Source organism: Cervus elaphus, chromosome 10 (assembly GCF_910594005.1).
Source record: "Cervus elaphus chromosome 10, mCerEla1.1, whole genome shotgun sequence".
In the NCBI taxonomy this organism is placed as follows: Eukaryota; Metazoa; Chordata; class Mammalia; order Artiodactyla; family Cervidae; genus Cervus; species Cervus elaphus.
Genome location: NC_057824.1, coordinates 55,617,688 through 55,631,977, shown reverse-complemented (window position 1 = coordinate 55,631,977; position 14,290 = coordinate 55,617,688). Strand labels below are relative to the sequence as shown.

The 14,290-nt window shown below is 58.4% G+C and overlaps 1 protein-coding gene across 2 annotated transcripts in view; it reads left to right on the top strand.

The window, feature by feature from the left end:
• Positions 1-11,350: 11,350 nt before the first annotated feature.
• The window catches only part of FAM20C (FAM20C golgi associated secretory pathway kinase), a 33,145-nt gene continuing 30,205 nt past the window's right edge, over positions 11,351-14,290 (top strand). For both annotated transcript variants that reach the window (XM_043915518.1, XM_043915517.1), the window contains exons 1-2: positions 11,351-11,967; positions 13,703-13,878. In XM_043915518.1, coding sequence (XP_043771453.1) covers positions 11,354-11,967; positions 13,703-13,878 — 790 coding nt within the window. In that variant the 5' untranslated portion in view covers positions 11,351-11,353. The remainder of the gene's footprint in view (positions 11,968-13,702; positions 13,879-14,290) is intronic.

The following is a 14,290-nucleotide window of genomic DNA, read 5'->3' as shown; positions in this document are numbered from 1 at the left end:
GTTCCGTTGTTCGTGCTTCCCAGGTGGCTCAGGGGTAAAGAATCTGCTTGCCAATGCAGGAGATGCCTGGGTCAGTAAGATCCCCTGCAGGAGGGCATGGCAACCCACCCCAGTATTCTTGCCTGGATAGCCCCATGGACAGAGGAGCCTGGCGGTCTCCTGTCCACGGGGTCAAAAAAGAGTCATACATGACTGAGCATGCGATACTCACTCCCTCACTCACCCTGCTGTTGAGAAGGTGGGCAGGCGGGATGGCGGCTGGTCCAAGCAGGGGTCAGTCTCCTTCTGTCTTACTGATGTACCAGGGCTCTGGGATGAGATGAGACCCAGGCGGCTCTGCACCACTTCTACTGCAGACTGAGCATTTGGGTCCCCGACACATTTGGGTATTGAGACCTAACACCCAACATGACTGTATCAGGAGGTGGCTTTTGGGGGGCGGGTGAGGGCCAGGGGGTTCAGGCCTCGTGAACGGGATCAGTGCCCTCGTGAGAGGAGACCCTAGGAAGCTCTTCTCTCCTTCAGCCAGGAGGACTCAGTGAGAAGGCAGCTGGCTGGTGACCAGGAAGGGAGACCTCACCCGACGCCAAACGTGCCGATGCCGAGACCTAGACATCCAGCCTCCAGCGGGGAAATCAGCATTTCTGTTAAAGTCCCCTGACTGCCCTGTGAGACCCGCGGGACCATGGGAGCCGAAGGGACGTGGACACAGGCTCCCTGCACCCTGCCGCTGCAGACACGTGACGGAGGCAGGACTGGAACCCGGAGGGGAGGGGACCAAATATTCTGCTTTTTTCAAGCTCAGTGGTTTCAGGAAATGGTTTTCTTTTTAGATCAGCTTGCCTCATAGGTATTTAAAACAACATCAGCCACACCCCAAATACTTCACTTTGTTCTTGGTCCAAAGACACTGAATTGGGGTCACAGCTGAGGCTCCAGACCCTGGGGGTCTCCTCAGCCTTTTGGGAGCCTGGTGACTTTGTCCAAGGGGTCTTTCCCAGGTATTCAGGATGGAGTAATGCCCCCCAGTCACACCTGGGCCCCTGCTGCCCGTCACTGCTGGCTGTATGCCCAGAATCCAAGGGAGCGATTCCAGGTCCCTGTGATCTATGGAGGCCACACCCCTGTGGGCAATGCAGGGCCTTGGGAGCCTCTGAGGGAAACCAAATCCTGGGGTCTCCCCTCGCCCATCCTGCAGCACAAAGGGTATGGGTCCAACAGGGGACCCCAGCCCTGGGGCAGGAAGCCCCGTGACTGCAGGGCGGAATTTCTGGAAAGTTCCCATTCCTTTGCATCATTGTGGGCACCAGTGCTTGTCCAGCCTTCCACTCCTGCTTCTCCACTTCTCATTAACCCTATTTTTACTCCAAAGTGCGGAGGCCTCTGAAAACATCATTCAGATCTTCACACCTGCCTTCTGAAGTGAGAGGGCAGGCTGAACGTCTGATGTGACGGGGGAGAACAGACCTTCGCCAAGACTGTGTCCCAGGAAGGGTCCTCTCCCCAGCAGGTCTCCTGCGGCCTGGGGCAGGGCGCTTTCTAAAGAGAACTTGCTGCCCCAGCAGCCTCTCAGAGGCCTCCCCTGGCTCCTCAGAGAAAATCAAGACGGCTCTGAGCAGCCCCAGTGTGGACCACGGTCAGACCCTGTCTGCGGGGCATACCCCGGGGCAGGCTCTGTTCAGAGGGACTGGTGAGGACTGTGGTCCGGGAGGCTCGGGGCCCCTGCTGTGTTGACTCAGGTCACAGAAGAGCTAGAGAGAAGTGAGTCCACTTGGCGCCCAGCTCTCCTCCTGTCTGGAGCTGGTGACGTGGGTTTGGCCTGTTGGGACCCCCTAGAGAAGGGTCTGGACCCCTCCTGTCTTGGCCAGCCTCAGTCCCTCTGCCCCGACCTGGGATTGGTCCCCACCAGGGGCCCGCCCTGCCGTTCCTGTCCTGGGTGCCGCACCCAGCCTTTCTCCGACCACTCCTCCTGTGGCTCAGCTGGTTCCCAGGAGCTGGCCCAGCTCTGGTGGGCCCACGTTTTCCATTCATTTTTGGAGAGAGTGCAGATGAGGAACCAAAGCTTTGGGAGGATATTGAAGCCACGCGTTCTTTGGGCCGAACGTAGTGATTTCCCTGGAGCGCACTCGACCCTGACCTAATTCTGCTGCAGCGCCAGTGAGGCTGGGGCAGGTTGGGCCTCAGTCACAGGAGCCCCAGGCAGGCGGGGGTCTGTTGACCTTGCGTCTGGCAGAGTACGCGGAGGAGGGGACCTTTGGCCTTCACCCCTCGGTGAGGGCCTGGGGTGGAGAGGCTCAGACAAAGAGGAGGAGCTACTTTCGTTGTCTTCTCATAAAGAGGATGGGGTTTGGCCAAGGAGGTTCCTGCAGGTGTCTGCAGAACAAAGAGGGAGGAGGGAGGCCAGAGGCCTCCCTGGGGCCCGGAGTGAGTGCCGTCCCTGCGAGACTGGTCTGGGCCAGGCCGTGCCCACGGGCGGGGCATAGACGTTGTCCTTGTTGTAAACGCTCGACCGGCAGGGAAGCTGGAGGGGGCAGCACACCTGGTCAGGTGTCACCTGGGGGCCCCGCTCAAGGCTCGGTCCCCAGGCTGTGCCCACCTGCAGCCCCTCGGTGCCCTGTCCCAGGCAGCGCACTGCCTGTCACCACACCGATGGCACAGAGGTGTGATGAAAGCCATCTGCCGTCGTAAAGCACGACATCGCTTTTCTGCAAAGCCAAGCCCAGGGCTCAGCCAAGAAACGGCCTGTAAAATCCCAAATAATGACCTCATGGCATACTTTCCGATGTAAAGACCATTCTGGGCAGCTGTTTCCAGATTCTTAGGTGCAGCCACTTTACACCCTGGCTTTTACCATGTTCGCCATCTGACCCTACCAAACGCTGCCCTGTGAGCTGTCTCGGGACGCAGGCCCCGTCCCTCTGGGTGACGTGTGGCAGGGCTGTGCTCCTGAGCCGTTTGACCCCAGATGTCCCGGCAGGCTGGGCCAGAAGCGCCCGTGGCCTCCACCGTCTCCAGTGTGCCAGGAAGGAGGCGCCAGGCTCTGTCCTGTATCTGTTTCCATGGGAGCAAAGAGAACACAGGTTTTGTCTGATCTGAACATGAGGCCCTAATTCAGGGGGTTGCCCCTGGAGAGGGCTGTGGGGGTCCCCTCTGGCCAGGTCCCCCTGACTCTAGAGGATTCATGGAATCTTCGCGAGCTGGATGGGCGTCTCAAACATGGCTCGTCACTGGAAGCATGGCTGTGGCAGCCGGGGGGATGCTGGATGGTGCCGTCGGGGCGGACCTGAAGCTGGAGAGGCGTCAGGAGGCCCTACAGCAGGCTGCTCCTCCAGGAGGACCTGACATCCCACCATGTGGCATGTCAGCATGAGGTGTTTGCTCTAGATCCAGATATTTGACAGCTCTGATTAAGAATTTTTGCTGTAATTTATTCTCTCACTTGAATCTTGCATTTGCCTTTAAATATCAAATCTTATTTGTTTGATATTTGCATTTTCATTCTAACCAATAAGTGTGTAAATTACACTCATGCATAAAATAATGATGTTTGGTGAACGCCTTTTTACAAAATGCCTGCTTCTAAAATTATTCCCCTACACCCAGGAAAACACAGAACAGTGTCACTGGTAACTTGGAGACAAAATTATTCAGTCAGTCTTCTCAATTTTGGTTTTTGACATTCAGGTTAGCAGTGGACAACCAGCAATGTCCCTCGGTCATCACAGGGAAAGAGATGACTGCATGAAGAATGTCTTTAATTACCGGGTCCTCCTCCTGCCAGGACCTCCCAATCTGGGGGCCACGGCCTGGATGACCCAAGCGGCCCCAAAGCAGCGCCCTGATACTCGAGCATGCCTTTCTGTTTGGATCTGGAGGCGCCTCCATTGTGGTGCCTGGTTGTTCACAGGACGGAGCATTTTGGTGCTGCTGGTGCCACAGCTGGCCGACCCAGGAGGCAGTGTCCAGCCCCAGACCCACAGACCAGCACTGGAGCTCCTGGGAGAGCGGGGCTTCGGAAGCCTCACGAGCCGTCTCTGCCCCGGGCGCCCGGACGCTCCGCCAGACCTGTGCCCTGGTCCTCCACCTGCAGATCTCCACCCTTGGCCCCAGGGGACCCCGCCCCGCACCCCGGGCCATGGAGATCTCACACAATTCTGACACCCTGCCCTCCCCTGTGGACCAGAGACTTGCCCATAACCATACCCGCTTATCCCAGAGGCCTGGCTTTCTCCTCTTTTCCACCAGATTTCACAGCGTTTTCCCTCTTCCACTGGTCTTTTCAGAGAAATAACTTCTTGTCTTACAATATTCGCCATCTCCACTGTGTTGTTTGTTTTCTATGGCATTTGGTTTTGGCTTGTTCTGTAGGAATCATTCCTTCTTTATTTGGGCTTGTTTTATTGTTCTTTTCCTAGTTTCTCTAGCTGAAAGTTTAGTTCATTTAGTCACCACCGTTCCCTAACAAACGCAGCTATCACTCCAGGTTTCCTCTGAGAGCCTCTCTGGTGGCACTCCATAGGTTTTCATAGGTACTATTCTCATTTGTGTCCATTTTCAAATAGTCTAATTTGCCTTTTGGTTTCCTTCACAAACCCCAAATTATTTATAGCAGTGTTTTTATTCGTGGTATTAATTTCCAGGTAGAAATATTTTTAAAGCTTAACTTTTTTAAAAATGAAACTGCATTGTGTTCAGTGAACAGACTGTAAATGATACAGGCAAGTGTATCTGTATACATGTATGTGGGTATATATACAAACAGACTCCATGAACCAACCCTAGATTATATATGCTTATTACGTGTACATGTGCGCACACACACACATACACACACACACTCAGTGAACAGACTATAAATTTTCTTCCTTTGAAATTTCTTGACAATTTTCCTGATAGATGGTCAGTTTTTGGTGGCTATACCATATGTGATAGAAAATAATATAAATTATGTATTTGAGTGATGTAAAATGTACAAAATAAAGTCAAGCTTTTTTATTGTTTGATTTGCTATTTTTTTTTTTTTTTTGGCTTTTGATCTGTCGTTTTTTAGTTAGCACAAAGGGGCTCTGTTTGCCAGGGGCCCCTCAGGCTGTGGCTGCAGGTGGGAGGGTGAATGGGCCAGAGTCCCCACAGGAGGTGCCTGAGGGGCCGCTGGCAGGGTCGGGGGGCTGGGTTCATCCACAGGACGCTTCCCCCGGGGCAGATGGCACTGGTCTTCTTGTCCCCCTCCTGCTAGTAGTCAGAGTAAACCCCTTGCGGAGGCCCATCACCACCCCAGCCCCAGGTCCAGGCAGGCGGGGAGGGCAGGGGTTTCCCCATGCTCTCTCGCGCCCGAAACCCTGGAATGCCTGGGCAGGCTCATATGGATGCCCTGTGCAGACCAGGACCCCGCCCCCCACCCGGAGGCCAGCGTTCTGGCCAGGCCAGCCGCCCCCACCTCCAGCTCTCAGAATAGCCTGTGGCCAGGGCAGGCCTGTGGTAAACAGCCCAGGAGCCTCCCTGGTGGGTCTCAGATGAGTCATCCTTTGAAAACACAGGGCTGTGGGTGCCGGCCCGAGGTGGCGGGCGGGCCCCTGCGGGCCTCCTTCCTGCTCAGCAGGCTAGACACAGGCTGGGCGGGGGGCGGGGGCTGTGGGGGGCGGGCCGGGTGACCCACAGGAAGGGGTGAGCCAATGGGCAGGCTGCGCTGCTCTCCTTTGTCCCTCGGGAAGGAGGGTCCTGGCCCCCCGGAATGTTCCCCAGGCACTGAGGCAGGACCCCGTCACCCTGCGCAGGGCGGCCCCACCCACTCTGCACGCACACGCCCACTTCGGGGCACAGGGCTCCTCCCAGCCTGGCCCAGTCTCCTGGGCACCCCTTCTCAGGCGACACTGGATTAGGCTCCAGGGCTGGTCCCACTGCCTCACACGATACCCACGAGGTGCTCACAACTCCTCTTCAGCACAAACGCCACGACTTCCCTGCCCTTCCCTGTCCAGGCACCAGCTTTCCTGCTTGAAAAGACTAACGGTGCCCCCTGGCAGGACCGCGGGTGGCTCCCTGCATCCCCCGGAGGTTAGCACACTGCAAGGTTCACGTCCCTGAGGATGACGGTCTCACCGAGGCAGGACTCAAGGAGCATCTGGCAGGCGGGGAGCCAGGGGCCCTAAACGGGGAAGATGCAGGGGGCCTCACCCCTGGATCGATCCCCGGGACCTCTCCTCTCTCCACCTGAAGCACTCCCCCTCGCTGGGACCGCCCTTGTCCTCTGCCCAGCACCTGCTTCCCGGGGTGCACCCAGCCCTGCAGCCAGCACCTCCTCCAGTCCTTGCAGGGCAGCCGAGGGGCCCGGGGCAGATTGCCTTCAAGAAGCCCAGGGGGAAGTGGTCCAACGGAGAAAGGGGCTCCGGACCAGGATCCTCCACAGACACAGGGCTGGGCTGCGCCTGCCCAGCATGCCAGCCCCCCAGACCTCCAAGCTGCTGCTCCCTCCAGGGCAGGTTTCTACGCAAGTGTCGTTTTCTCAGGGGCTGTCCCTGCTAAGCAGCAATCTCCTCACCCGGAGTGTGCGTAATTCCCTCTGTGGTTCCAGCCTGATCTTTCCATGTAATTCCTGGCACTGCTTGACTTGGTTAACACTGATGTATTGCAGCACCAGTCTTTGGGAGAAAGAAGTCCCCAGAACTGCCCCCTGGTCTCAGATTAAGACATTTAACCCTCCTGTGCCCTTCGTGAAGCAGCTCGCCTGGCCCAGTCTCTGCCCAGGGACAGGACAGCAGAGGCCTAAGGGAGTTTCGACCCTGCGTGTTTGTGTGCATGTGAGCTTCACTGACTACGCTAGAGCCTTTGACCGTGTGAATCACAACAAGCTGTGGAAAATTCTTAAAGAGATGAGAATACCAGACCACCTGACCTGCCTCCTGAGAAATCTGTATGCAGGTCAGGAAGCAACAGTTAGAACTGGACATGGAACGACAAACTGGTTCCAAATTGGGAAAGGAGTACGTCAAGGCTGTATACTGTCCCCTGCTTATTTAACTTCTATGCAGAGTACATCATGGGAAATGCCAGGCTGGATGAAGCACAAGCTGGAATCAAGATTGCTGGGAGAAATATCAATGATCTCAGGTACGCACATGACACCACCTTAACTGTAGAAAGCAAAGAGGAACTAAAGAGCCTCTTGAGGAAGGTGAAAAAGGAGAGTGAAAAAGCTGGCTTAAAACTCAACATTCAAAAAACTAAGACCATTGGCATCTGGTCCCATCACTTCATGGCAAATATATGGGGAAACAATGGAAACAGTGACAGACTTTATTTTCTTGGGCTCCAAAATCACTGTGGGTGGTGACTGCAGCCATGAAATTAAAAGATACTTGCTCCTTGGAAGGAAAGCTATGAACAACCTAGGCAGCATATTAAAAATCAGAGACATCATTTTACCAATAAAAGTCCATATAGTCAAAGTTATAGTTTTCCAGTAGTTATGTGCAGATGTGGGAGTTGGACCATAAAGAAGGCTGAGCACTGAAGAACTGATGTTTTCGAATTGTGGTGTTGGAGAAGACTCTTGAGAGTCCCCTGGACAGCAAGGAGATCATACCAGTCCATCCTAAAGGAAATCAACCCTGAATATTCATTGGAAGGACTGATGCTGAAGCTGAAGCTCCAATACTTTGGCCACCTGATGCGAAGAGTCGACTCACTGAAAGGCCCTGGTGCTCAGCAAAGTTGAGGGCAGGAGGAGAAGGAGACGGCAGAGGGTGAGATGGTTCGAGGACATCACTAACTCAATGGACATGAGTTTGAACAAATTCAGGGAGACAGTGAGGGACAGGGAGTCCTGGTGTGCCGAAGTCCATGGGGTTGCAAAGAGTCAGACATGACTAAGTGACTGAACAAAAACAAAGGGCATACCCATGTCTGAGTGTGTGCACATGTCTGTCTGTGGCTGTGCCTCTGTGTGTGTGTGTGTGTGCATGTCTGTGTATGTATGTATATGTTTCCTTTTTGTGATTTCCTAGGATGAGTCCATTAAACCAAACCAAATTACTTCTCAGAGCAAAATATGAAGGAACCAGGCAGAAAGGTTCAGCCAGGAGTTTCCATTCTCTGACCCCCTGCAGTGGTGGTGGTAGTTTAGTCGCAAAGTCATGTCCGACTCTTGCGACCCCACAGACTGTAGCCCACCAGGCTCCTCTGTCCGTGGGATTCTCCAGGCAAGAACACTCAAGTGGGTCACCAGGGATAGAAACCGGGCCTCCCGCACCGCAGGCGGACTCTTTACTGACTGAGCAACAAGAGAAGTTCCCTGACCTCCTGCAGTGAACGCTCTGTTTTCAAAGGCTTCTCTCATCTTCGCCTGTTGACACCGGACCCCCAAGTTGGATAGTGGCTCATGGTTCCTTCCTTGACACATCATGCCCTGCACGTGCCTGGGGCAAGGGTGTGAAGAAGGCACTGATCTCAGCGGAGCATGTGTGTTTTGAGGGGCAGAAACTATAAAAGAAAACAGAAGATGGTTTGGTATCATGATGGTGTCAGTAGGAAAATAATTTAAGTGGCAGGTCGAGAAGAAGGTGGGTGGGGCTAGTGAGACAAGGCTTTAACCAGATGATAGTTGAAATAGAGGGAGAGTTGTGTGTGGGAGCCGTCATATCTCCCAAGAGCATGGCGGCTGTGGGGAGAGGTCACCAAAGTCACAGAGAGCCCCAGCGAGGCCCCCAGCCCTGATGTCCACGCTTCCTGGGGTCTGCCCACCCCATGGCCACTTAAGGACACTGAGCGTGGGAGCCCTGGGTTGTGGGGCTGGAGCCTACAGAACCCCAGGGCCAAGGAAGATGCTCTGATGATCTCAAACCTAAGCACCTTCCTGCCTGGTTCCCCTCCCCAGATGGGGGGCTGCTTCTCAACCTCCATCGCAGTTTGCATCACCTCCTTGGTCTCTGAGTAACCCTGTGCAGAGTTACCTTATCTGCGCACAAATGGCACTATCAGTGTGAGAGGGAGGGAGGGAGGGATTCCATATCTGGGGGATGAATGCCCCCAAACCTCCAACGCCAGTCAAGCCCACCTCACCCTTTGTTCCCCGCCCACCCTCAGCCCTGGCCCCAACACATCACCGACAGCTCCAGGAGAGCCCAGCCTTCACAGGCTTCAGATGGCCTCAGAAACATCTCTTTTGTTGACTTGCTGGGCTGGGACTCCCTTCCTTCACTCAAGTATCTAATGGGCACCTTCTGACTGTCAGGCACTTCGCCAGGCACTGAGATTCAGTGCTGAGTCTCATGGAAAGTGGACCCTGAATTCACACTGGAGGAAACATTGGTCCTGAGAGAGCAATACAGTGAGTCAGTGGGAGAGTAGGGGTCCCACCCAGGGCCCCCACCAGAGACCGGCCTCCCCTCAGTCTTGCCAGAGAGGCGTCATCTACCTGCTCTGGAAACTTGCAGGGCCAAAGGGCAGGGGGCAGGGAGACTGGTGGTGGGTGTGTTTGAGATGTCTCCCTTGGCGAGGTTCACCTACCGTCCCAACTATGATTTCAGGCCAAAATGCACATTAATATTTCCTAGTGGGGGTCCAGAAGCTGCCTGGGCCCAGGGTTACCGCCCCTCTAGCTGTAGGTGGCCAATTCTGCTAATGTGGTGAAGTCAATGCACACACACAGACACTCTGTCCACACACACACACACTCTGTCCACACACACAGTACACACACACACACACTAATCACACACACACTCAGTCCACACACACACACTGTCCACACACACACTCTGTCCACACACACACACACAGAGTCCACACACACACACACACTGTCCACACACACAGTACACACACACACACACACACACACACTGTCCACACACACACACTGATCACACACACACTGTCCACACACACACAGCCCACACACACACTCTGTACACACACACACACACACACACATACACACACACACTGTCCGGCCCAAAGCCAGGGAGGTTCCGAACACCCAGGCCCCCCTCTCCCTGCCAGGCGGATTCTAACCGGGGCGCCTGCTGGGCCAGAGTTAAGGAGCAGGCTGGTCCCCTGGCGATGGAGTGGCCCCGCACGCAGCAGCCCCGAAGCTGCGCAGGCTTCCCTCCGGGTTTGGGCCGAACACCCCGCCCCCCTCATCTTCTCCGGGGGCGGCGGCCATAGCCCCATGGCCCGTCCCCGCCGGCTGCCGGGGGCGCGGGACCCGCCCGAGGCGGGGGCGTGAGGCACAAGGTCGCCGCCTGGGGGGAGCTCGTTCGGCGGCGCAGACGCCCAGCGGTCTCAGGGAGGGACTTGGCCCGGGTTTCGGCCCTCGGCTCTTCCGGGAGAGCCGGGAGGCTGAAGCGGGCCGAGGTCGGCGCGCGGGGCCCCTCTCGGCAGAGCCTGCTCAGCGCGGCCCCTGCGCCCTCCGCCTGGCTCTCCGCGCTCCCTCGGCACACCGCGGGGAGGAGGCGCCCTCTCCGTAGCGGGCCCGGGGCTGCAGAGCATCGCGGGGCGCGGCCGAGGGGAGGAGAAAGGAGACAGCGGAGTAGGCCCGGGCTCCCGGGACGCCAGCTCCGCCAATCTGCGGGCGCTGACGCGGGGGGCGGCTCCGCGGCGCTCGGATATCTGCCCGCCCGCCGGGGCGCCGGGCGGCGAGAGGTTGGGCCGCGAGGGCGCCGCGCACGGGGAACGGCCGCTGCACCTGCCCCGGACCTCGCCGGCCGCTCCGCGCGCCCTGCCCCCGCCGGCCCCGCTCCCGCCCTCTCCTCGGTCCCAGCGACCCCGCGCCCTGGTTCCCCACCAGGTCCTCACCTGCGGGCCGAAGTGCGCGCGCGCGAGAGAGCGCCGAGCCCTGCCCGGGGAGCCGCCCCTTCGCCTGGCCCGCCGGGCACCCAGCGCGGCCCACGAAGCCGTGGAGACTGCGCCGAGCCTCGGATCGGACTGCGCCGCGCGGTTGCCACCGCCACCTCCGGGCCGCCGCGCCTGGGCCGGGATGGGCCTAAGTGTCCGGTCCCTGCGCGCCTGATGAGCGCGGCCGCGGCTCCGGAGACCCAAGCGGGCCGCTACGTTCGCGGGGCCTCACCAGGCTGCGCCCCTAGCTCCGCGGACCAGGGCCGCTGGGCCGGGCCGGCCGAGGGCGCCGCCGCTCCGGAGAGGCGAGAGGAAACTGCCCCGACATGGCCGGGCGAGCGGGCGCTTTGGCGTCGCGCGCCCTCCGCGTGGGACAGCTCCAGGGCTGGTAGCTGGTCGACGCCAGATGGACCTTGACCCGCGCCGCGGCACCGCGTTCGTGCCGAATCAAGGCTAGAGGGGCACTGGCGGGCGACGCTCCGGGGGCGCCCGGAGGTCCAGGCCGCGCTCGTCTGGGACCATGAAAATGATTCTGGTGCGCAGGTTCCGCGTGCTCATCCTGATGGCCTTCCTGGCGGCTTGCGCGCTGCACCTCGTGCTGGATCTGCTGCCCAAGCTGGAGCGGAGCGCCGCGCGGCCCTCGGGGGAGCCCGGCTGCTCCTGCGCGCAGCCCGCGGCGGAGGCGGCAGCCCCCGGATGGGCCCAGGCGCGCGGACACCCCGGAGGGGAGCTGGCGGCCGCAGCCTCCGCCGCCGGCGACGCGGGCTGGCCCAACAAGCACACGCTGCGCATCCTACAGGACTTCAGCTCCGACCCTTCCTCCAACCTCACGTCCCACTCGCTTGAGAAACTGCCCCCCGCAGCCGAACCGGCCGAGGGCGCCCCGCCGGGACAGGATCCCGGCGTCCCGCGTCCCCCAGACCCGGCTCACCGGCGGCTCCTCCCGGACTCCGGCCCGCGTGGACCTGTGCCGCCCCCTGGCCTGAGCCAGGACGGCTCCCTCCTAGCCAGGCTGTTCCAGCACCCGCTGTACCAGGCCCCCATTCCACCTCTAACGGAGGGCGATGTCCTCTTCAACGTGAACAGTGACATCAGGTTCAACCCCAAGGCAGCGACGGGGGAGAACCCAGACTGGTGAGTGGGGCGGTGGTCGTTGAGGTGGGTGCTGGAAGGCTGGACTCCAGAGGCAGCCAGGAGCCATCTGAGAATAAAGACCCACCCAGGGCCGCTTCCCGGGAGGTGCCCTTGCACATCCGAGGCGCTGTGTAAAGAGTGTCAGGGTCAGGGACTCCCCGGGGCGTGGACCTTGCAGTAGGAGCCGCAGAAAGGGGAGTTTGGGGGCACACAGCAGGCAGACTCCAGGCACTGCCTTTGTCTCCAGAATGACCGCCTCCCTGAGGAGGACTGCTGGGCGGCTGGGAGCTCTTCCCTGTGGCCACTGGCCTGGCAGGCAGGCGGGGCAGGCGGGAGCCGGGAAGAGTCGGCTCTGCACTTACGGGAAAGCAGGGCTGGCCTGCAGGGCCTGGTCTCTGGAGCGAAAGCGCTTCCTTGGGAAGCGACTGGCTGCCGGCTTCCAGGGACTTGGCAATGCTGCTCTGGTGGACACGTCAGGAAAGTCTGGAGCGGCCTAAGGAGCTTTGTAAACCACTCCCTGAGAACAAAATTAGTGAGGGGCGTGCTGACCCCCCTGAGGCATTACTGAGAGGCTCTCCCAGCCAGGTGCCAACCATGCCAGCTGCAGACAGCAGCAGCTCCCTAAAAGGCAAGTGGTGTCCCCAGGGGCATCCTTTTAACCGCTTTAAACCCCTGCCCCCAAGGCCCTCAGCCACACAGACCAAAGTAAGCAGATGCTGCAGCCCAGGGTGATGAAATATTAACCAGCAAGGCCAACATAAATAACTACCTGCGAAAGGTTACCCAAGCAGCTGAGGGGAAAGGCCAGCTTTCCAAAACATCTCATAAAAGCCTTTCTCCTTTGCATCTGGACCAGGCCCAGGGTTTTCGGTCTAAACACACCAAGGTGTTCGGTAGCCTCTGAGCTTTGTCTGCTGGCCAGGTTCACCGAAATGCTCAGCAATTTGAGAGGCAGAGCCATGAGCCAGGCCTGAGCCTCTTTGTAGGACAGAGAGAGAGTCCGGAGCAGCAGTCAGTGATGGGACCCCCGGACAGCTTCTTGTGACTTGTCGTGTCCATCGTGGGGCAGCATTTGGCTGAAAAGGCCTCACTTGCAGGTGAATTAGCACTTAGGTTCCGCTGTTCCCTCTGGCAGCAAACAGGGTCTGTCCTCCCTCCGACTGGCCCTTTGACTCCAGAGACAAGGACAGGCCACGTGGGCAGCAGGTCCTCGATTTGCACTTGGACTGGAGTGAGCACTACTTTCCTCTCTCCCCACCCAAGGCTGCTTCCTGAAAATCAGATTTAGCCTCTTGCATCACTGCTGCCCTGAAGCAGAACACCCAGCGAAGGCTTCAGCCAGACTGGGCTCGTCTGCCCTCAGGAAGGCAGCAGCCCCTCATACCCCAGGCTGGCAACATGCTGGCCAGGCTGTTTCGGAGACCCCAGGACAGACCCGGCGGGGCCTAGCGCTGACAGCTGGGTTTGGTCTCCTTTAGTTATAGCTGTCTCTGGCGTCTCTCGAGGGTAAGTGAGAATTACGGGCCTTCAGATATGTTATTAGTCGGTTGAACAACAGCCACAGAAAAAGTGCGGACGTCGCAGGGTCCTGTTTGAGCAGAGGCTCCTCTAAATAAACCCACGTTTGTTTGGATCCACAGTGAAAACCTTGGCGTCGGTGCCAACTCCCCCGTCCATCCCGAGGCCTTGCTGTTTGTCCTTTCCCTGCTGACCTAGGTCACCTTCATTTGTGCAGGCCACATGAAGGTCCTGAGGATGGATTCCTGCCCACCGGGGAGGCGGCCGTGGACTCCTATCCCAACTGGCTCAAATTCCACATCGGCATCAACCGATATGAGTTGTACTCTCGACACAACCCAGCAGTGGAGGCCCTGCTCCGTGACCTGGGCACCCAGAAGATCACCAGTGTGGGTAGGTTCCCTTGTGCCCGGCCGGCTCCGTGCTAAAGCATCACCTCGTGGGCGAGTTATACCAGCAGCCTTCCTGGAGGAGGCGCCCACAGGCTTTCAGTGCTGTCTGTAGTTGAGGGGGGATGGTGGAGAGGGAAGGGCTGCCTTCTGCTGCAAAACAAGCAAGGTAGGACAAAATGCCACCCAGCCCATCCTATTATTCTGCTGGGCAGGGGGGTTGGGGCCAACTCTGCAGGTGAGGAAGGGTCAGCCCTGGCAGCCGCAGGGAGACACCGCAGAGAGGCCAGAGTCTCCTGAAGCTCACATCTGCTCCTGGATTCGGGGCGGACGGGGAGTGACCATGGCTCCACTCTGCCCGGGGCAGAGCCCCATGCACCGAGTAGTTTGGAGGTGACATCTCCGAGGACTTTGGG